General features: G+C 49.9%; 1 protein-coding gene across 3 annotated transcripts in view; it reads right to left on the bottom strand.

The window, feature by feature from the left end:
- The window catches only part of SPECC1 (sperm antigen with calponin homology and coiled-coil domains 1), a 108,914-nt gene that overhangs the window by 33,111 nt on the left and 53,158 nt on the right, over positions 1-22,645 (bottom strand). For 2 of the 3 annotated variants that reach the window (XM_055001354.1, XM_055001352.1), the window contains 5 exons: positions 18,799-19,006; positions 16,307-16,380; positions 14,449-14,627; positions 4,547-4,692; positions 3,445-3,545 (listed from right to left, as the gene is read on the bottom strand). In XM_055001354.1, coding sequence (XP_054857329.1) covers positions 3,445-3,545; positions 4,547-4,692; positions 14,449-14,627; positions 16,307-16,380; positions 18,799-19,006 — 708 coding nt within the window. Of the gene's footprint in view, positions 1-3,444; positions 3,546-4,546; positions 4,693-9,088; positions 9,169-14,448; positions 14,628-16,306; positions 16,381-18,798; positions 19,007-22,645 lie in introns of those variants that run through there. The other variant, XM_055001353.1, reaches the window with a different exon arrangement.

The following is a 22,645-nucleotide window of genomic DNA, read 5'->3' as shown; positions in this document are numbered from 1 at the left end:
AGGAAAAGAAACAGAATTCAGGAATCTACATGGCAGCAACGGCTAGAATCTTTTGACCTACATTCCCAATGAAATGTCTAAGCAGGACATGAAGCACAGAACACTCGGAGGCAAAATACAGCTCCTGAGAATCTCAGATTACTTTTTTTTTAAAGTTTCTAGACCTTGTAACTCCACATAGGGAAAGCATGCAGGCACATGGAAGGGAGGGGCTTCGATGTCTTTGCCCCTCCCACGACTGGCAAAGCTAGAACAAATCAGGCGAACCTGGGCCGATTCCAGACGACTAACCTGAAGGCGCTGCATGCCGCCATGTTCCGGATCGCGACGGGGAAAACGCGAAATATCGCGTTTTCCCCGTCACGATCCGGAACATGGCGGCATGCAGCGCCTTCAGGTTAGTCATCTGGAATCGGCCCTGCTCAGCCTGACTAGTATATGCAGGTCCCTGAATCCCGCTCTTCTCGGAGCAGAATCTGAACGTGTGATCCACAGCTCTCCCCACTCTTTCCACATTGTGCCTAATTTTGTTTGTTTGTTTGTTTTATTCCATTCATATCCCGCCCTCCCTGTAAGCAGGCTCAGGGCAGGTCACAACAGTAACAATCATACACAATTAAATATACTTTAAACCAGGAATAAGCTTACAATCCTGAGCAGAGTTACTCCAGTCTAAGCCCATTCAGTTCAATGGGCTTAGACTGGCATAACTCTTCTTAGGATTGCACTGAAAATCACATAAAAAACAGTAATTAAAAGGTGTCTACCGTCAGAGCCAAAAGGACTGTAATAAAACCATACAATGCACACAGTGTGATGGATCCGCCAATCACATCTGGGCAGCATGATACAGCGGGCATGGGAAGGCCACAGGCAGTCAGGAGGGACAGATTGTTGACACCTTGGCTATAGGCCCGGCGGAACGTCTCCTAAATTTGCAGGGGATGGGTGGATAGAAAAGAAGCATCCATTTCCCAAGCCACATGAGAGAAGGGGGGGGGGCTGTTTCTACAGCAGACACACTTCCTGATTATCAATTAGTCAGAGACAAAAAACAAACACCCTCCACTCCCCCCCCCCCCCACACACACGGTTTGAGAGTTAAGAGCTTTCTCTCGCTATTTTCTCTCTCTGCGGATGCAATTGCAGGAGGCCAGCCAAGACTCAGCCCTGCTCTTGTTCATTCTCTGGCACCAGGGGAGGCCAGCCTGCTTGCACGGTGGCTCTGGGCTGCTCACGAAAGCTCCAGGGTGCGCACAACTTCACTCTTCTGCTGAACACTCTGCAACTTTTAGAAGCCAGATCCAAACCTGGAGCTCTTGCTTTCTAAAGAGAAAAGCCCCAGACTTCTCCGCCTCTCCTCACAAGGAAGGTGCTCTGAAGCGCCCTGCTGTCAGCTCAGGACACAGCGCATTTCAGAATTGAGAGGGCTGCTCTGAGGGAGCGGAGGCTTTTGTTGGAGTTGGGCTCTGTGACTTTGTTCCTCTTGTCGCTAACAAAGTATGAGAGCGCCAGCAAACAAGGAGGTGAGAGTCGAGACAAGTCGCAGAATTTATGTGTAAGTTTGCAGAATCTGGCAGCACTTCTGTGCAGAATTTCAAATTCACATTTGGAGGTGGGGGGGAGACGATCTCGGCAGCCATATATGAGGTTCACTTGTGTGCTTGAATCTCGAACTTTTCATCAGCATCACCCATTTCATGGAAGAGGTGGGCAGGCTTAGCCCTGGGGCTATTGTAGGGAGCGGGGAACAGCTCACCTATGGTGCGCTCCTGCTACATGCGGCAAAACATGCCACCATCCACGGCTGCCACATTTCCTTAGGACACTGTCCAGTGAAAGAACTGTGACAACCTGCAGCTGATTTACCTTTGCTAGGCAGGGCTAGCATATTTTTGGATGGGGCTTATTTATACATTTATTAAAACATTTATAACCTGCTTTTCCTCATGGCTTGATGCACTTACAAGCCACAATTTAAAAAATCACGATTTAAAACATACGACAGAAATCCTCAAACAACCCTTCCAAAAGATGCCATCAGTCTACATCCCATTAAAAGCTAAGGAAGCTCTTCCCACAAAGTGGGGGAAGGGGGTTCAATGGAGAAGACCAAGAGGACCTAAGGCAGGAGTCCCCAACCTTTTTGAGCCTGTGGGCAGCTTTGGAATTCTGATACAGTGTGGTGTACACGGACACGACCACAAACTGGCTGCTGCAGAAGGGGGGGGGGGGGCGCAGCCACAAAATGGAGGGCGCAGCTTACCTTCAGTCATATAGTGACGATCCTTGTGTTCTGGCGTCAGGTGCTGCCAACGCAATGTTTCTAAAAAGATGCACAGCTACTCAAATCTCCACTGGCCAATCAGAAGCTTGGCTGGGTAAAAGTTCCATCTGGTCCTGCCCTAGGGTTGCCAGCTCCCCGACCCCCTGGGCGGGAGGTCGGAGGCCTTGCACCAACCTTTTTGGTTTCCTCTCTCTCGCTCACTCCTGGCTTGCGTGATAATGTCACTTCTGAGAAGTCAAGCCATTGCGGGGTGGTGTGTGTGTGTGTGTGTGACATGTTTCACCTGGAGTGCTCCGCAGGGGGTCAGATTTGGGCTGAATCGGCCCGAATCCGGCTGCTGTGGAGCACGGGTGCACTGCTATGCTCCACAGTGGCCCAATCCAGCCCACATCTGGCTGCTGCAGAGTGTGGGAGTGCTCCTGCGCTCCACAGCAGCCTGATTCCAGCCAAATCCGGCCAGATTCTGGCCAGAATTGGGCTGCTGTGGGGCCCAGGAGCATGCTCTGCTGCCCAGGAGCATGCCCAGGGAAGCACTTCGCCCCCCCCCCCCCGCCAGCTAGATAAGTGGGGGTGGAGGGTGGGAGGGGGAAATCCCCCGCCCCCAGGGAGGACTGGCAGCCCTATCCTGGCCACTTTCTAAAAATGCTTGGAAGGCACCAGGGAAAGTGCTGGTGGGCAACATGTCGGGGACTCCTGGCCTAACGAAAAAATAATCTCTTAACCAAGAGAAGCACCTCAGCTGGGAGATACACATTGTTCTTAGAGGTGTGTGGAGAGGGAGGCTGCTGACGGAAACCCAAGACTAAACGGGGCAGACACTGAATGACTGGACAGAATCCAACACTTGCCTTCTTTTACTGAGCATATAAATGTTGAATGGAACTCTGGAGTGGGGAGGGGAGTCCACACTCAGGTCCCTTTTTCCAGCCCAAACCAATAAAACATCCTACACTGGATTCCAGTAAGGTCAAAGGTACTTCAGCGTCCCTCCAAGGGATGACCCCTGCGAGGGACTTCGCTTTGATCTACCGGTATTTGATGTCTCACTAAAAAAAACCAGAAGAGAACAGCTTCCTCTTCACTGCGGGGAAGTGCCGAACCGTTTCCTGCTGCAAAGCCCCGCATCTGCACAGACAGGGAAGGGCTTCTACCGGTACCTGGATGGGTGAGACGGCGGCTGCCGGAGCTGTTCTCGTCGGAATTCCACTGAGGGGACTTCGGGAGACCTTGTGGACTGGAATGCTTTGCCCGCTGCTGCCTGTGAGGAAAGAGGAGGAGAGCAGTGGGCCAGCCGCACAGCACTCAAGAGAGGGGAAAACACACTGGGGTTTCAGTTCACACAATCAAAGGATTACACAGGCAGCAGGAAGAGCAACAACTCTGCATGAAGAACGATCTTGGGTTCAATCCCCAACATCCCCAGTTTAGATGTTCTGAAGAAGTGAGCTGTGACTCACGAAATCTCATACCCTACCCAAAATTCTGTTAGTCTTATAGGCGTTACTGGACTCTTGCTCTTTTCTACCGCTACAGACAGACTAACGCAGCTACCGATCTTGATCTATCTCCTGTTGAAAGACTGCTGGCTTGGGAAGACCTTGCTCTTCCGGAGCCCATGAAGAGGTGCTGCCGGTCAAAGGAGATGAAATTGGCAGAAGGCCAATGGTCAGGCACGCTACAAAACTCTTCCTGAAGGATCCAGAGGAGTTAGCTGTGTTAGTCTGCAGTCGCAAAATAGTAGAGAGTCCAGTAGCACCTTAACACATTATGTTATGGTGTATAGTTTATAGTTTAAATAAAGTAAATTTTAAAAGGAAAAAAAAGAGTCCAGTAGCACCTTTAAGACTAACCAACTTTAGTGTCGTATAAGCTTTCAAGAACCACAGCTCTCTTTGTCAGATTGCATCTGATGAAGACAGCTGTGGTTGTTGAAAGCTTATGCTACACTAAAGTTGGTTAGTCTTAAAGGTGCCACTGGACTCTTTACTATTTCTTGAGAGATGTCACCAGGTGAGAAGTCAGTGCCACTGGGCCTCTCCCCAGCTCTCACACCCAAACACGGGGCAGATTTATAGCAGAAGGTACCAATCTAACAGCTTTCTGCTCTGGGCTCACTGACTAACTCCACATTCTGGAGTTGCGAGGGGATGAACTGCCCCTGCCCAGCCCAAACCCCTCTGAGAAGGCAGCTTACGGAGACTTCACCATGTAACTGGAATCTTTCAAGGGGACATGCATAGCCCATGCTCAGTCGGCTACCTGGGCATCCCAAGTCAAATGACTTGATCAAGGATTTCACAGTGGCCAGCGACTCTGGGGGTGTTGGCGAGGTGCGGTTCACGGGGATGCCTGGCCAGCGGCTCGTGGAATCTGCCTCCGGGGAGTCCATCAGGTCTGCTGCTGGCCTGCGAGGGATGGAACCAGAAAGGCGTGAGGATGTTTCATCGGTTTTGGCCTCAGACTGGTCGCTGAAGGAGGACAACACAGACCTTAAGTGGCTGTTGTTGGGATCCCTAAGATTTGATGGTAAAGAAGCACAAACCCTCTCAAAGCACAACAGGCCAGTTCAATCTGGGTTGGTTTTTGCATGGATCACAACATTAATGCAAATGAATCTTTTGAAAGAGGGGCAGGAGACCCCCAACCACTAGGGCCACAGGGGCATCCTTCCACTTTCTCTCAGGTTATCATCACGGCTGTCATTATATCCTGTAGCAACGAGTTCCTCAAGCTTATCATTCATTATTATTATTCATAACATCAAGTGCCTTTTCTGTGTCTGTCCTGAATCTACTGCCCAATTTCAGTGGGTGCCCCTGAGTACTACTATCATGGGAGGGGGAGATTTTTATTTTTTTTTACACATTGCACAATTGTATAAACCTCCGTCATGGAAGGAGGAGCAGCAGGCAAAAGGTTAGACACTCCCCCCCCCATCGTTTCCCCACTGCAAATCTCTCCAAATCTTTCACTAAACACCTTCCTGAATATTCCCGTACGGGAGGGGGAGGAAGCCCTCCATGCAACCAGAAGACTAGCACTCAAGGGGGAACACATCTTCCTCCTCTCCCTACTCGCTGTGCTGGTTTTCTGCTTGCAGGGAGCTTTTAACAGAGGGATGTGTTCCAAAGGGTGGCCCTCCTCCTGCAGGGGTGCAAGTCCATTCTACCGCCTCAAGCCTGCCGCCTCGCTTCCCTGCACGTGCGAATCAGGCTTATTTCGACTGGCCTATTGGAATTAAGCCGTTAATTCGTTTTTTCCACCTGTGATCTGAGAAACGTCATTTCCCACCCTTTACGTGAGCGCTGGAGAAACAAGGCAGATAAAGGAGCATTGGGAGTCCGTTCTGAACTGGAACAGCTGCCTGACTCTGGCTGGGTTATTAATAGGAACTCGAGTCTTTTGTAGGGTGCTTTCCTCTTGGCACCACAGTCCGTCTGAGCAGCACAAGAGCGCTCGGGGGTACAACAAGCGGGGGACTCATTCTGGGCTTGAGGGAAATGCAGTCTCGTTGCACACTCGGCCCTTCCGAGCCAATTTCCTGGCTTTCATGCCAACCGAGCAAGCAATGGGGTGGGCGAGGGGGACCAGTGAGCAAATGGAGGCAGATGTCCTGAGAAAAAGACTCTTCATCCCCATTTCTGGCTAGTCCGAAAAGGAAGACGGGAAGGACGTAATTTAAAGGAGATCTGCCAGCTGTGTGGGGAGGGGAGGATGGCATTCCAGCTTTTCATAAAGCATGGCCCCCAAATCGCAGTCGTTGCACACGCTTCCTGTTCCGCGGCATTTTGTGAAGCCTGCAGAGGACAGCAGCTGCATACAAAGGCTGACCAGAATCCGGGTTCTAACACAGAGCATGGTGGTGGAGAGGGGGTGGGAAGGGGCCTTCTGGCACAGGACTGCCACTCAGGTGACCCTCAGTGGGCCAGCCAACCACTTTGTCCTGCACTGGAGGAAAACAGGCCCCGGGCCGAGATGGGATAGGGCTCGCTTGGGTGGGCAGTGGGGATAGGGTGGCTTCCCTCAAAGCGGGGGGCACTGGAGTTCCAAATCTGCCAGGCAGCAACAAGTTACGATCTGCAACGTCTTTCCCAGGTGCCGGGGGGGGGGGGGGGTGAACCAGGAGAATACCAGACGGCCATTATTAGCAGGAACTGAACATATTCTCACTCTCCAAGGAGACAGAGTTAAAAACAGGCTCCCCCTCACAGGGCAGCCCCCCTTAAGCAATGCTGGAGAATTTTACAGCCACTTTACGTCAGTTCAAGAATCACAGGCTGGGGAGGGCAGCCCCTTCCCTCTCGGGACGAAACCAACATCCTCTTTCCCCTCAAACCCAACTAAGGAAGCCTGACGGAAGTGTTACGTTTCTGCATAAATCGCATGAAAATGGCTTATCACGTATGCATTTCAGTTTCCTTTCTGTGATTCTCTCTTTGTACATCATTCAATGCGTAAGTGGCATGTACTTTAAAACTGCCGTAAAAGAAACAAACCAACTGGGAATGCCATCAGTAAAAATGGATGAAACGACAACATACAAACCCAGAAAGAAATGAGAAAGGGATAAACGAGCCACCTCCAGGGTAGGACCCAAAAGACGTTTTCCATTTGCACAAGGTCCTTTGGTCAGTGGAACAGAAAGTTTCCACCTCCCCGCTCCTGTTCCAGCGCACTGATACCCCCAAAATGCTTCTCCTGGGGGACGGGGGACCCTCAGGAAGACCTGAGAGGCAAATTCAGGAATGTGGCAGGAAGGGGGAAGTGGTTGTTCCCCCTACCGTTGGCAGAGAGTTTAGCTTCAATCCATCTCCTGTACTACTTTTGAAGGAATGGCCCGGCCCCATCAATGTTTCCCTCCAAGGGGAAAGCTTGTGTGTCAGTAAAGTGCTGTGTGTCTGAAGCCGGGGATGCTGGCAGCCATAGAAGAGGTCACAGGAGAGAGAGAGAGAGAGAGCGCGCTGGACAATTTAGCACAGACGGCATGTTTATTTGGTGCGTTGAAGTGGTTTCAGATCATCCCTGGTCCCACCGCAACGCATGTCCTCGGAAGGTCGAAAACAGTCATCTTAAATGTCACAAACATGATTACAAAAACACAGGAGGCCACGATGGCAGCGGCCACATTCATGTTGTGGGGGTGGACAGCATTGCAGTCCTGCACACCCTGGGGCAGAGAGGACTTTGCCAAAAATGGAACTTCTGGACCACAACAACTGGAGCCCAGGCAACCCCACAAAAGCAAGGCTTTTGCTCCTTGGTTCCAATGCACAATCATGCTAGTGGCCCACCTACGCACTCCAACTGGCAGACCTGCCACTGCCTGGGCATGCCCTCTTCCTTAGAAGAGTTTGGTGGGTTTGCGTTCTCTATTTTACCAGATTCTACCTTCTTGGTCAACAGCGAGTTTTATTGGAAGGTCTCTTGGACAAGAGAGTGGCAGGCGAGGCAACTGTGACCTCAGCCTGCAAAAAGCTCCAACCATGCCCTTCATCTGTCCCCTAGTCTGCCTAGAACTGACTCTCTTGCTTGACAGTGGCCCTCCACTGCAAGCTCACTTTAAACGGTGAAGCCAGGGATTAAACCTGGGACCTCTGGAATGCATGCCACAGGCTCTAGCACTGAGCCACAGCCTCTCTGCAAAAGGCAGATGGGCTTGGCTCAGGGGCCACCACTTGCAAGCTCCTGCTCTTCCTGTCTTCCAAAGGGAAACAATCCATAGCTCTTGCCTGAGCCACGTTGGAGCAAGTGGAACAAAGAACTGCATGGGTGCAAACGCAAGACCTCATTGCCAACACCAAAGGCTACACCTGAGTAGAAAGATCCAAACACAGACTTTGAAGGGGGAAAAAGGGGGGGAGCTTGGTTAAATTAAATGGGATCTGATGTCACCCCAAAGAGCTGCTCCCACAGCCTGCAAGATGGAAAAACAATTCCACGTCCAAGGAGCCAATGTCCCTTCAGTCCAGACAGCAAACTGAAACGTGTGCTTTGCTAGGATCTAGGGGTCGTGGCATTTGTTTAAATTACAAACAGTTTTTTTTAAAAGAGTGTTGTTTTCGGCTCTCGCAGTTCAAAGGCAATCTTGAGACTCGGAGATCCATGGCTTGCAAGTGGCGAGGATTCAAGTAGCTTGCAGTTTGCCAGGTTCCTCACAAAGGGAAGAGATGGGAGGAGCAGGTGGAAGAGTCGGCAGCAGCTGCCAGCAGGGAGCCCATGTGGCTGCACAAGGGGCTCTCGCTTGCTCCAAGGTCCTTGCTTCTTGCCGCCACCTCTGTGCATCTCCCTGCCTGCCTAGGCAGGAAAAGCAGCAAGTGGCACTGGGCTCCGCCAGGCAGAGAAGTCTCTTCTGTCGTCCAAGTTGCTTGTTGCCACCTAGTGGCAGATCTCTCCCGAAGGCCTCCAAAACATCCAGGCTGGTGGGCACCCGTGGAGGGGTCCTGCCCCTTCTCAGCCCTGCCAGCTGCATCCCCTCCATCAATGCGAGCGCACCTGCGGCCTCCAGAGAGAGATGTGGACCGGCTGGAAAGAGCCTCAGGGATGCAGAACAATGCCCCTTGCCTATGCTTTTAACGGTGTCTCAGATTTGGGGGCTTGCAGCCCTCAGCTAGTTTTGATCGATCCAGTTCTGCCACACTGTCTTCAGTATGAATAAAATTCAAAAATGACAGGCTGGAAAAGGAAAGATGAGAACAGCTTTTGCAGTTTGGATCCCAGAAAGTCCAGCCCTGGGGGAGAGGGGAAAAAAACAGGAGAGGGAGAATTGCTCATCCTTCTTTTCTCAGGCGAAATATCTGTTCCTGAGTTTCAAAAGCCGCTGCTGGTCCCAATTCCACTCAGAGTTCTTCCTGGGGCTGTATCAGTTGGCTGAGATCAGAGATCTGTGGAGACAGAGAGAGACACCAAGAGCGCTTTAGGAGATGCTGATACAAGGTTGAATTACAAAGCCAGAGCGCCAGCAGTGAGAGGCCCCAAGTGCACACTTGTCCACTCCTCTTGGAGGAAGGCTGGAACTAACTCCCACCACCACCACCACCACCACCACCACCACGATGGATGCTGGGGCTCAAACCAGCAGCCTCATGGCTTGGACTTGGGTCATGGCTTTGCGAGGGGCTGTGACTAGGTGGCAGAGCATGTTCGGCATGCAGAATGTCCCCCCTGTTCAGTTCCTGCTGTTGGGAAAGACCCTGGAGAGCTGCTGCCAGTCTCAGCAGACATCAAGAGGGCTGGAGGGCGCAAGGGCCTGTCTCAGCAGGAAGAGGGAACAGTGCAAGCTCAGAGCCCCCACTGAGAAATACCTCCAGGCAAGGAAACCTTTGACAGCTGGAAGAAGAATGGTTCTACTTCTCCCACCACCGCCCCACTTTGGTTTCTTTCAGGCCTCCAATCAGTGAGGGCGTTCAGGAAGGGGATTCCACCCATTTGGGCTGGCTAAAAACTTTGGTGGACATACCTGCAAGGCTGTTCTGAGGACAAAAGCGCCCGTGGGAATCACAGCCGCCGCTCTGCAAAGAGCTCTCGGAGTGACCTACCTTCCGGGTGGTGGTCAGGGATGTGACATCCCCAAATGTCCTGAACCCCCTCAACTCTAAATGGAACCGAGCCCTTCTTTCTCCTGTCTGTCTGGCAGGCCACCACAGGGGCATCTTCGACCCACACCACCGGCAAGTCCAGCCCAACCCGGGACCGCAGGCATTTCTCCAGCCAGCCCTTGTGTGTCAGTCTCCTTACCCGAGAGGACCTGAAGAGCAGCCAGGTATTGGGGGAAAGGAGGGGGCAAACGGGTCTTCCAGACTCAGGAAGCAGGTGCGGAACTGAGCCACAGCCTTCCCGTGGCAAGACGGGACAGCAGCAACACACAGGCACATTGCAGGGGGGACACATCGGCAGACAAAGACCAACCTGGATGGCTTAAGACAGACACACAGTGCAAGCTGAACTCTAGAAAAGAGAAAGGCACATTAAAAAGCATGTTGCAGCCCTGGGAAAGGTTACAGGAGCACGGAGAGGGAAACAAGTTAGTAGAATTGGGAGGTGGGGTGGGACGGGGTTGCTCCCTCTTGGGGATTGAAGGGATTTCTTACCTTTAGTTCAGGTGCGCTTTGGAGACCTCACAGGTCCTGCAAGTTCAACAGCTGCTCCAGAAATAAAAGAGGATCTGGGGACGGGGTTGGGGTGATCAACACGGTCAGTGGTAACGTGGAAAAAGCTGGAGGCAGGAGGCGCTCCGGACATGGCAAACGGCCACGTCTCTTTGTGGCTGGTTCTGTGGCAGGGCTTCCAGCTGAGTGCGAGCCACAAGAACCACCGAAAAGAAGACTCGTAGGAACAGGCAAGAACGGGACCCGTTGGGGTCTGCCGGGCTCCCCTTCAGACATGGAGGAGGTACTGCAACACGCGATTAGCTGTTTTGCATCTCTTGTAAATACAACACGCTGCATGCACCAGACAGTTTCTTCCAGCAACTTGGGGTGGTAGTGGACTGTCGGGCACCAAGCGGGTGGCCCCAATCCTATGTTTACCAGAAACACACGAGTGGGGGAACAGTGCTTTTGCAGAGCAGATGCAGGACGGAGATTCATCCCTTTTGTGACTACCGGCTCCTCTCTGCAAACCTTCTCTGCAAACATCTAAAGCTATTTTTTCATACAGCCAGACCAACTTCTAGTTTTGATGTCCAGCTAAGGAGGAAAAAACCCTTTAAAGCAGAATTGGGAAGGAGGGGGTTTTGCAGGGTGGACTCAGCGGTAGAAGGAAGTTTAAAGCTTTCCTCTTCCCCGCAAATGCCCCATGCACCCTTTCCTTAGCAACAGGAGTTGGGAATGCCCGTGTTTCCCTTGCAGTTATCTAGCTGTGTCCTCAGATGTGCATTTCTAGACTGATCACATGAATGGTATTCTATGCCATCAATCGGCAGCAGCACAGGGGACCCAGCCTATTGCTTCCTCAGATTTTGCTTAAAAATCAACGAAAGCTCCTGCAGGCCACAGAGATGCTCTAGAAAGTGCTTACTGAAAAAGCAAGCCTCCAGAGCAGTTCCTGTGGCCAGTGGAGTTGGCATTTCCAATGCCCTTAGAGCTCCTGCCACAAATAGAGAAAAATATTCCAAAATAAATGATGTAAAAATAACAGAAAGAAGCACCTGTTTTTTGTGATTTATACAGGCTGCAGAATCCACTTTTTATTGGAACTGAAGGCTGTGGGTTTGTTTATGAAGCATGCTAGCTTCTTGGATGATTAGAACCTGAACGTCCCCCTGAGCACCAGGGATTTCCACCCTGCAAACAAACTGAGCTGCATTGAAATAGGCAACCGGTCCAACAATTCCAACTTCCTACAGCAGTACCAGGATACTCTGAGGTCAACACAATTTAGCTGGCATTGGAGGATGGCCATTCTGTACTCGGCTCGCCATCAAAATAAAGACCGGGAAGTTGTGCTGCTTGGTGGAGATGAAGCTGCTGACAGTTCCACGCTATCTGAGAGCGACGTAACAAGGAAGCTGGACAGACGCAAACGAGCAAAACCAGAGACAGACAGACAGGTCCATAAAGCAAAACTCCATAATGAAGAGAGTGTCCTTGGGGAATGCTGGATTAAGCTCATATGCCTTTTCCTGTCTCCGTTTTAAAATCACCAGTCTGCCTGCATCTTCCATTCTAGGAATGCTAGCAAGGTGGAACGGAAGTGTATCCGACCAGCGACACTGTTTTGCCTTTGTGTGAAAAAGTGTGGCCAAAACAGGCCTGGTGTCATGGCTCCTGGGCAGGGGGCAGGGAGAGAGCTGCAGTCAAGAAATGCTGGTTTGGAATATGGGTTGAGGGCCAATCTGACTAAAAAATCCCAAGATACAAAGGAGGTATAAAGATGATTGGCAATTTGAGTGTGTGGGTACGTGTGCAGGAGTGGTACTACATATAAAAGCATCATCAGTTTTAGCTGCCCGAACTGGACACATTTGCACAGGAGTAAAAACCATTGTTGTAAAGGAAAAGGCGTCGCTTCCCAACGTAGCCTGTCACGGTAGGCAGGCACGGTAGGCAGGTAATGTTGGCCGTCTGAAGTTTTCAGTAAGTACGAGCATTAAAGGTAATGGATGGCTTGGGAAAAATAAAACCTGCTGCCCAATTAAATCAGAAGCAACTTCAGACAATCAAAACGTTTCTAAGAGATTAATCTAAACTGGTGAATTCACTACCAGACCAGTGAATCACTGTATCGTTTCAGCTGTCTTAAATGTGTGGGATACACCCATGCGCCTTACAGAAAGTGTGGGAGAGAATCCAACTACAATCCAGCAGCTATTATCTAATCAATCCATAATAAAAAGACAAAATATATATACCGCACATCTTATTAGAAAAGTAACTTCTCTAGGCAGAGGTACATGTATGGTTTGGGGGAAATCAACAGGAATCTTGTTGCAAGTCTGTATTCAAGATGAAACAGTGGAGCTCCACACAAACTTTCATTGCTCTGGGGAGCATGTCTGATTCTCTGCCATGGAGAGAGGCACCACAGCCTCCCTGCTCCAATCCCGGCATGCACACACACACCAGGTGTCCAGGATGCTTGGGACACTGTTGCCCCAATCTGGTCCCCAACGAAATGTGTGAAGTAACAAATGCAGGAGAAACCAGCACAACGCAAGGTGCCGAGTCCCTTCCCTCAGCAATCCATTTCTGAAATTAACTTACAAATCACTGAGGCTAGGTCAGCATTTCTCAATTTTTTGACGCCCGCCTGTTGTACTGAATTACAACTGGAGGCATGTATTTTTTTAGAGTATGCAAGAATCCCCCACCCTCATAGAGAACCTAAGTCTTGTGTTTCTGTACGAGTCACTGTTCCGAATGTGCTCCTCAACTGGACGGAGGGAAGTCCAGAGCGAGTCTTGTACATGGACGCAACAGTTTCGTTCCTCTGAAGTTTAGTAGTTTTGCGGTATCTCTGCATCAAGGGATGACTGAACGATTCAGTCGCAACCACTGTGCAGCAATAGCAGAATCACAGACTGAAAAGAGGCAAGGCCAGATCAGCAGATCATACTGAGTCACTACGGGCAGACTCCTCCCTCTGCAGGTTAGTATTTTGCATTCACACTGGCAATGGGTTAATTCGTTTGATTTTTCGTGGCATGCTAGAGCTTGTCCTGCCCAGAGTTTGAAAATGAGGGGACTAAGAAGACACAGCTGCCTAGGTAGATATCGTCCCTTCCGGGCGGCATTTTGAACCGTGATGCTTCAGATCTCAATAAGGCAGCACTCAGCGGCTGTACAGAATTATAAACACCTGCAGGGCTGCAACCAGCTCCTCTTCTTTGATGAGGCCACCATGTCCCTAGGGGAGGTTTTTAAGAAAGGGAGAATTGGGGGAGGGTCTCCTCTGCGCAACCAACAAAGGCCTCTGCAACCCAACAGCCAAGCACTGTGTATTCGAGTGCTTAAGAGCTGTTAGCTGAATAGGAACAGTATTTTTATAATGTGTATTTATAAATCACATGTTCCTTAAATAAATAATTTTCTTAAGCTACCTCCGATCCCCTTTAAGCATGGCTTGTTGAACCCATGGGGCCTCAAAGGAAGGTTTCCTCCCCCCAGCCAAGTTCAAGCAGGATCAGGGCCAATGGGCCAGGTGGAAGGATGGAGTGGCCAAGCTGAGCAGGTCAGGCAGAGGGAGTTTGGCGTGCTGTCATTTGGGGAAAGCACCGCCTCCTGTTGTAACCAGGAACATCCCCGTTCAAAAAACAAAATATAAGTGGGAATGGTACAAACGAAAAAGCTGAGTTAAAAAAACAAAAAACAACCCTTTCAGGTAGGGGCAAAATGACTATTAGGGGTGGGGGAGCACGCACTGATCCTGATTAAGGCCCTGACAACATGGTGTCTCACTGCTAGCAGGATTACGGGGGGGCAGGCAGCGGCTTGGGAGACAAACGGCCAGCACAGCAAGTGGAACAAACAGTGCTGGAAGACGGTTCTGAACAGGAGGCAACAAAACCTGCCAAGAAAGATACGTAAGACAAGGAGAAGAGGCAGAGAGTGTGCAAGTGCGCACATCAGGGTGAAGGTAGAACATGTAACTCTGGGGACAGAGCCCGCCTCCCATGCACGTATGTCACCCAACAGTCAAAGGGCAGGTGCTCACTGGCCCCCTACCTGCAGCTTCCTTGCGCTTCCTCCAGCTCCTTCTGCAACCGAGCGCTCTTCTCCTCCTCCTCCAGCAGCCTCCGCTTCACTGTGCGGAGCTCCTGCTGGGCCTCACACTTGATGTCGTTGGCCACCACCACTGCCGTCTGCAAGTCCGCTTGGAAACGGTGCCACTCTTCTGTGTCCTCCTATGGGGGCAGGGGGGAGAAGGACAGGGGAAAGAAGGACAGGACTTGAGCCTGGCTGGAAAAGTAAGTCTAGGCTCTGGAAGGTGGAGAGAGAGTGGGCATTTGCCTGGGCCCTGGGGCTGGTGGAAGGGCCACACCAGACCGCCATCCTCTCTTTGCACAGAGTATCCAACAAGAAGCAAGGCAGTGTGAGGGGGGGGGGAGCAGCACACCAGCTGTGGCATGCAGAAAGTCCCAAGTTTGTTGCCTGGCATCTCTGCTCCGGGATCTCCAACAGCAAACCTTTTTCTTTCTTTGGTGTAAAGGAGCAGGTTAACAGCTAGACTGGTTCCGAGAGCCAGCCCAAGACAAGACAGCTTCGAACACCAGAACTCCACCAGCTATTACCTACAGCTCACAACTTAAACCATTTCAATAACCTACAGCCTCTTCAGCGTATTTTTCTTTCATGGGCCTTTGATCGCATTCAGTTCCTTGCCTAAAGGCAGTCCCCCCCCCCAACTTAAAACAGACTCTCACCAATAATAATGGACCCTCCAGCAAAGATTCAAACTCAGGAACCAAACCCTGCAACAGACCTAGATGCCAAACTTCTCCCCAATTAACATACAGGTAATATTATTACGGGACCTGATAACATCAGCTATACCGCCTGAGCTTATCCACTTGCACAAGATCCAATTTAATATATGATGTAATGTGGCAACAATGTCCTTCTGGACAAACAAGTCAGTCCCTAAATAAGGGAATCAATGAACATGTATCTATCTATATATATATAAGGACAAATGTCCTGACTGACTCATCAATGCCCAGCCCAAACCCCTGGACCTAGAAACATGACATTTGGGGAGAACATTCCTTTCATGATGTAAACACCCACTAAAAAGGGATTTTAAGAAATTCATCCCTAAGGGGGTAAAAAGGGGTCAAGTGTATTTTCCCAAAGGGATACAGCTTCCCTGTGTGGCTGGCAGGCTGCTGCCTGCTTGCGCCCCCGCCCACTGCCAGCTTGGTCATTCTTCCCTGATTGGGCCAGCCTTTCAAGATCATTTGCATATGCAGACTGATTGGGGCTTTGGAGAACTCCTGCTGGTCCAGGCAGACAATATTAGCCTTGAAGGACCATGGGGTTTTTGGATAGGAAGGGACCCCCATTTAGCGACAGAGCACCCGGTTTGCATGCAGAATGATTCTTGTTCATTCCTCAACACTTCAGGTTAAAAAGATATCCAGCGTACGGGAAAAGCCTTCTCTGCCTGAGGACTTGGAGAGCTGTTTCCAGCTAGAGCACAAACTAGAAAGACTAAGGGATAAGCCAGCTTCATGATGATTCATGTGTGTGCCCCAACATTTCCAGTTTAGGGGAGGCGTCATCCACATTGCCTTGTTTACTGAGTTTAAGAAGTACGTAGATAGTGCTTTCTGAACATATACAGAGTGCATTTAGGGCTCCAAATTCTTGCAGCTAGAAAAACCACACTGCCATTCTCTGGCATGTTTTCAATGATCAAGATCCGAATCACTGTAATTATCTCAGATTAACTGTGCCTGATGCCATCCGCAGGCAGCCTATCACCGGGTGGCAGATCTGACTCGCAAGTCACACCCCTCCCCACTAGGGATGCCGTCCCACATCTGCCCTGCTAACGTCAACCAGAGCTGGCTAACATCATCACCTTGATCTGCTTGGTGAGGGTCTTCAACTGCTTCTCCAAGTCCAACTTCTGGTCCTCCAGCTTCAGCAGATTACCTGGGGAAAGTTTACAGGGGAAGATTCTCTTGTGATATGCTGAAGAACAGTCTACTGGTCAGAGTGGCAAAACTTGTGTTCATAGTTCCCGCTCAGTTGTGAAGCTCACTGGGTAAGCTTGGGCCCCTCTCAGCGTAACCTACTTCACAGGGTTAATGGGGAGGGGGGGAACGGGAGGAAGGAAGAACTGGGTTTACCAGCCTGTTCTCCTTGGCAGAATTAATAAGATGCCATGGAGCCTGAACCGCTGCAGAGCCCTTATGGGCTCAGTTGGGCAGATTGACCTAAGAGGCAAGGGTCACACCTTTGGGCAGGGAAGTCAAAACTCACATACAGGTAGACGGAAGAGGAAAATCCTTCCTTATCCAGTGGTGCCTTCAATCTCAAGAGGATATTTGCTCCCCAAAATATTGCAGGGTTTTTTGAGAGGGTGGGGGATTTTACACTAACATATAGCCCAAAGCCATCTGAGATCAATGGTCCCTCTAGCCTAGCATTCCGTTTCCAACAAAGGCCAGGCAAATGCTCCTTCCAGGAAGCTCATAAACATTGCCCAAAGAAAATGGCAGCCCTTCGTTGATTGTCCGTTGAGTTTTGTGTTCTAAGGTAAACTGCCTCTGAGACTGGAGGTTCTGTTTAGCTGTTATGGTCAGCTGCTGTTGACAAACCTAATATCCTCATGAATTCACCTAGCTGTTCTCAAAGCCAGCTAAAACCACTGTCCATCACTATTCTTTGTGTCAGCAAATATTAGAAATTAATATATTTTTATAGCTTTATATATCATAAAATAAAAACACTACCCAGAAAAAAGGAAGAGAACTGGAGATTAATTTTTCAAAAAATGTCCAGCTTAATTTGCTAAGGTTGTGGTTTTGCAAAAATTAGCTATTTTCTCCTTATCAGTCAGTCTTCTTGCTATCAAAACAAAGCAGGCCAATGTGATCTATTTTCTGCCAGCAGGTGGCAATCTTACATTTCAATACTATTTTGCAGGCCCCAATTCAGAGATCTTCATGCACGCTGTTGCACACAAGAATTACTCACTGTATTTGTAGTCACAATACAATTCACCTGTGGGGTGGGGCCTGGAATGCCCCCTCCCAAACAGGTGAACAACATGCTGCCTATAAAAGTCATTGCAAAAGTGATTTTATTTTGGAAAAGGTGGGAAGAATCCCTGCCAACTTCACTGGCTCCCAATCTGCTTGCAAATTTTAAAATTTATATTGCACTCAAATGCTACTTTTATTTTCTTTTAACACTATCAGTTATGGATGTTATTTTATTTATTCCAAATTGCAGATGATATTGGGCTTTACTAATTTTTTTTTAATCCCTTAGGCTTTATTAATTTTTTTGAGCATCTTTGAAGAGGCTCTGCCATAAAACTAGCAGCAGGGAGGCTGAAGAGTTACACTTGGGTGGAGGAATCCAGGGTTCAAACCAGTTGCCTGAAGTTCACTGGTGAGTTTGGGGCAAATCTCTTTCAGTCTGAGTCTCTCGCTACATGAGACGCCTCAGCGCAAGTTTGTCAGATGAAGGGAGATGCACTGTTAGCCTGGAAGGGTAGTTTAAAGAAGTAGAGCCAGCAGAGATCGTTCCTCAGAGGATTTGTTAATGTCATCTTTGCCTCCCAGAAGGCTCTGTCAATTTCACCTCTCCAGTCTAAAACTATGTGAGATTGCAACCAGAGGCATCCAGGAATGGAAATGGGCTGGAGCTCCCTTCGAGAGCAGGACTTGGAGCTGAAAAGGTCCTGAAAAGGCTGAAGTTTCCCTTCTGACATTTCACAGCCCCTTCATGCAGCTCCAGTGTATAGCAAAGCCTTTGCCCTGCCACCAACTCTGTCTTTTTAAACTACCCTTCCCGACCACCACTGTGTCTCCTGACACGCGTTCTGTAGAAAGATGTGATGACTAGTATTTTTTTAAAAGGCAACCAGCTTGCTTTTCAACTGCTGTCAGCCATGATAGCTAAAATTGTTCAGAGCCATTTGATCACTGGATTTAAATGACGGGGGAGGCCTGTCTCTTTTGTGTCTTACTAGGGAGCTTCCTAGGAGGGGCCCTAGCCGGACATTTAGAGTCAGAACGGAATCCTGGACTACTTTGGTTAGATTCCACGCAACCCTCCCGAATCTTGCTGGCAGAACTGGGTAATGGCAGGACCAGGAAATAACCTGCCCAGGAACCCAATTCGAAATGGCCCTGCTGCAAAGCTAGCCGCCGGTCAGGCTCGCTGCTCTTTCCTTAAATTCTTCACCCACTGCTAAAAAATCTTGACCATTTTTTGCATTTTCATAATAAACCTGAATTTCCTTTCAGGTTTTCAAAACGGAAATCTCACCAGATTGTCCACGAACCTCTGCTAAGAGGCAGTCCTGTCCCGTCCCCCCCATCGCCCAGTCCCACCTACTCTCCAGATCTTTGATGGTCTGGTTGTCGTGCAGCTTGAGTGCCCGATGCTGCTCCACTTGGTCCTCAAGCTCAAAGATGGTCTCCTTCAGGTTTCTAATCTCGGCTTCGTTCTCAGAGGTCTTCTCTTGCAGCTGGAGGCCGGCACGGCTCAGCTGCTCTGCCTGCCGCTCACATACCTCCTTCAGCTGCCCACGCTCCTTCTCAACCTGAGCATGGAAGAAAGCAGAAAGCTGGCACAATTCTGCGGAGGCACAGGCTGTAGGGGCGGAATTCATTTTGTCCTGCTTTCTTTTACAAGCTGTGCCATGTTCCTAGCCCTTATAACCATGCAGGTATGCGCAGGAAATGCTTAGAGACATTGCTGTGCTATTTTCCAGTAGTTTGGAGGGGTGGGGGGATTTGGCATCTTCTTTGTTGCTGCTCTCCAGGAGTGAAACCAAAGTAAAATTATGCTGAATTAGAGGAATTACACAGATCGGCTCGATTTGCGTAATTTATTCAGTGCAGAATTACACTCACTTTAGTATGGATTTTTGATTGCTTGGGCAAATAATTTTACACGCCACCCCAATCACCAAATGGCAGAACTCGGCGATTCTCTTGGCTAAATGCAATTCACCAGCCCCACCTGGTAGCCCACCAAGACCGTCCCGTTCTACAGAGGGCCAAGCCCAAATGACACGAGATGCTGAAGAAGTTCTACTGAGCCTGCGAGCATCTTTGGAATTCTGGCACAGGGTGGGGGAAGCAGCCAGAAAATGGCTACTGCAGGAGGTGGAACCAACCACAAAATGTCAGGGACTGAAGCCATACACAACTCTAACAGAGCTCTTCAACATTTCAGGCATACGCTCTGCTTAACAGGGTTCCTTTTAAAATAAACATATTGTTAAAAAGATTTTATTGCATACACACACCTTCAGTTGCACAGTGAAGATCCTTGTGCCGTGGTGGCAGCCTCTGCCCAAGCAAAAATTTTAAAGAGCTGCCCAGCCAATCAGATCTCCAATGGCCAGTCAGAAGACCTGCTGGGCAAAATTCCCACCTGGCCCTGTCCACTTTCTAAAAACACTTGGTGGGCACCAGGAAAGGTGTTGGTGGGTATTGTGGCACCCACAGGCACAAAACTGGGCATCTCTGCATGAATGCAATGCCAAACATGCAGCTGAGGGAGAGGGAGGTGTGGGCTGAGGCCATGACACTGGGGAAAATGTGCACCATCCCAACCTTGTACTTTACTAAATATACTGAAGTCTCTGTGTGTCAGTGTCAGAGCCCTCTGGAACAGAAGTCTCATTCTCAGGGCATTGACAGAGGCTGTACCACTTCAGAAGGGAGGTGGAGATTCCTGCAATCAAATGCTCTGCCTTTCAAAAGAAAATTCATGACATGTGCCAGGGAGAAAGGTTCTACCCTCTCCTCCTTTAATGGTAGATTTCTGTGTGCAAGATTTTTTTTTTTTTAACAGAGAAGCATTCTTAAGCATGTGAGCCTCCCCTTGCAATCTGAAATGGTACAGTCCTGACACAGGTTTCTCACCTCAGTGAGAACAAGGCTTGGCTGAATGCAGAGGAAGGAAAGAATAAAATGCAGGAAATTTGTGGTTGTTAAAAAGAAACTTCCAGCAATAAAACCCAAGCAAAGTCAAAACGTGTCATCAGTTTTTCTGCAATGCCTCACGAAGTGCGGCCTCCTGTGGCCCTCCCTCCTCTCCCGCAGGCCGTGGTCACCACCAACCCTAGCCAAAACAGAGCTCGAGTTTCCAATCCCTGTAAATCAGGTGGAAGCTCTTGGCAAGTCCCTCTTCCTTTGTAGCAAGGGCTGCTCCCCAAGCCAGGACACCCAGCACAGCAGCGGCAACGGTTAATTGCAGGCTTGGGTTACAAGTGCAAGACTCGCTGATAAAATACACCCCCATGCCCCCCCCCCAGCACGAACACCTGGCCTTACTGCAAAGCAAGCCGCTAATGATGTCCAACTGCCCAGGAGAGGAGGAGGAAGTGCTGCAGGAGTGAACTTGGGAGGGAGGAAATAATTACTGCAACGCCTTTTACAAATAGCAATTTTACTAAAAGTGCAAATGCAGAGCCTTTCCCAGCAGGGTGGGTGTGTTACTGAAAGGCAATCCTCTCCAAACTCTCAGCGTTCCAGCTGGAGGTACCCTCCCTGCTTTGCTACCAGAAAAGATCTACTTTGGGAGTGTGGGCCCTCGAGGGAGGCAAGGAGAGAACAGTGACTTACGCTGCACTGCAACTAGTGGCCCCGTTCTGAAGGCAGGTGATTCTGCCGCATGTCTGTGGCAGGACTGACTGAATGCAATTAGGGCACAAAAGGGGGAGCATTATACATGCACGCACAAGCAGAGCGTGAATGGAAGGAGGCAAGGCCAAAGCAGGGACTCACACAGAGATGCAATGAACAACTTGCTTATCCTCTGAGAGCAGGCAATTCTGCCATGTCTCAGAATCAGCAGTGGGAGAATACTCCAGTTCCACCCAGCGCAAAGAACTGAACGACCCTTGAGGCCGATAGAAAAGAGGCACAGATAGGACAGTGAGTCAAACAGAGATGCAGCAGAAATGTTCCTCTGTAGAGGGGTGCTCTGGTAGTTTTTTTTTTCTCACAGAACACCTGCAGCTCTTTCCCAGAACGTGGGTCGGAAATCACAGTGGTAATGGCTCAGTTAGGGGTTTTTTTTTGGCTGGTTTGCATTCCTCTCGTTCAAGCTCCTGCTGTGCAATTCAACACCGCTCTGGTGGACTGTGCTGGGAATCAAAGTCGCCAGCAAAGTTGGGAAGGGAGAAATGCTGAAAACCGCTGGTCTGCTCCAGCGGGGCTTTGGTGAGAAGCAGGAGGCTGTGCAGGGACTCGGGGGGGAGGAAGAGAGGCTGAGCAGACGTCACTGGCACGGCTCTCTTCTGGGGTTTCTCCAAAATGCCTGACAGGTTTGAAGGCACGAGACATTTCCAGAGACTTTGCCTCCCAAAGCGCCTTGCCAGGGTCAGCCGGGATGTGAACCGGGGATCCCCTTGCTCTACGTGGGGTCCCTTGCAGAGAGCCACTCAGAGCTGCAGTGTGGCACAGGAGGCAAGGGGGCACGTTGTTCTCAATGGGAGTCAACATGACTACCCTGGCGGCTCACCGAGACATGGCCTAACAATCGGGACTGGAGTTTTCGCTGCAAGGAGTAACCCTGAAGGAGGATGGATATAGATCAGGGCCACTGGTCGGGGAGGGGGGGAGGTAAAGATCCTAGGATTACCAACCTCCAGGTGGGATCTGGAGGTCTCCCAAAATTCCAATTGATATCCAGATGGCCAAGATCAGTTCCCTTGGAGAAAACAGAGTGGGACTCTATGGCACTATATCCCACTGAGCCCCCTCCTCTCTGCAAACCCTGCTCTCGCCCAGCTTTGCCCCTCCAAATCTCCAGGAATTTCCCAACCAAGAGCTGGCAACCCTAAATTAAATCTCAATGACTTTCATTGAGATTTACTGGATTGTATGTTTTGTAGTTAGTAAGTCACGGCACAGTTTGCTTTTCTCTTCTGTTTTTTTCCATGACTCTCTTTTCTTTGCTATGCAGAGGTAGGCAATGGCAAACTGCTTCTGAATGTCTCTTGCCTTGAAAACCCTACAGGGTTAACATAAGCCAGCTACAACTTAACAGCAAGTATTTTATATGTCCCTAGAGCTTTGCTGGATGATGGCAATATAGATACTACCATCTTTTTAAAAAGGGGGCAAAGAGCACTCCAGCAGCGGGGACGGGGTGGGTGGGATGGTGGGTGCAAAGTGACTCCATGGAGAACATTCCCCATGCAGAAGCGCCTCTGTATTGGCTG

Source organism: Eublepharis macularius, chromosome 17 (assembly GCF_028583425.1).
Source record: "Eublepharis macularius isolate TG4126 chromosome 17, MPM_Emac_v1.0, whole genome shotgun sequence".
In the NCBI taxonomy this organism is placed as follows: Eukaryota; Metazoa; Chordata; class Lepidosauria; order Squamata; family Eublepharidae; genus Eublepharis; species Eublepharis macularius.
This window is presented reverse-complemented; position numbering and strand designations above follow the sequence as displayed.